At 55.9% G+C, this 202-nt stretch overlaps 1 protein-coding gene across 1 annotated transcript in view; it reads left to right on the top strand.

Annotated features, from left to right (window-relative positions):
- TAF1C (TATA box binding protein (TBP)-associated factor, RNA polymerase I, C, 110kDa) overlaps nucleotides 1-178 on the top strand; it is a gene marked incomplete at both ends in the record, with an annotated part of 3,134 nt that extends 2,956 nt beyond the window's left edge. Inside the window, one exon of the mRNA XM_010021971.1 lies at nucleotides 34-178. Within this exon, the coding sequence (XP_010020273.1) occupies nucleotides 34-178 (145 nt within the window). The remainder of the gene's footprint in view (nucleotides 1-33) is intronic.
- Nucleotides 179-202: the final 24 nt, after the last annotated feature.

The raw sequence follows: 202 nt of genomic DNA on the forward strand, positions 1-202 counted from the left end.
CTCTTCCCCTCTCTTTGAGTCTCCAGTCAACAGCCCACCGGGCTTGGGCAGTGAGGAGGAAGAGGAGGAAGAGCAAACCTTCTACTTGTCCAACGTGGAGGTGATTTTCAATGAGGAGGAAGAGGAGGAGGAAGTGTTGAATACTCAAACAGCCCAGGATGAAGCCGAACAGCCTCAGGTGCCCTGTGCCAGCCCGGAGCCG

This window comes from Nestor notabilis, unplaced genomic scaffold, assembly GCF_000696875.1.
Source record: "Nestor notabilis isolate BGI_N333 unplaced genomic scaffold, ASM69687v1 scaffold20419, whole genome shotgun sequence".
Classification (NCBI taxonomy): domain Eukaryota; kingdom Metazoa; phylum Chordata; class Aves; order Psittaciformes; family Psittacidae; genus Nestor; species Nestor notabilis.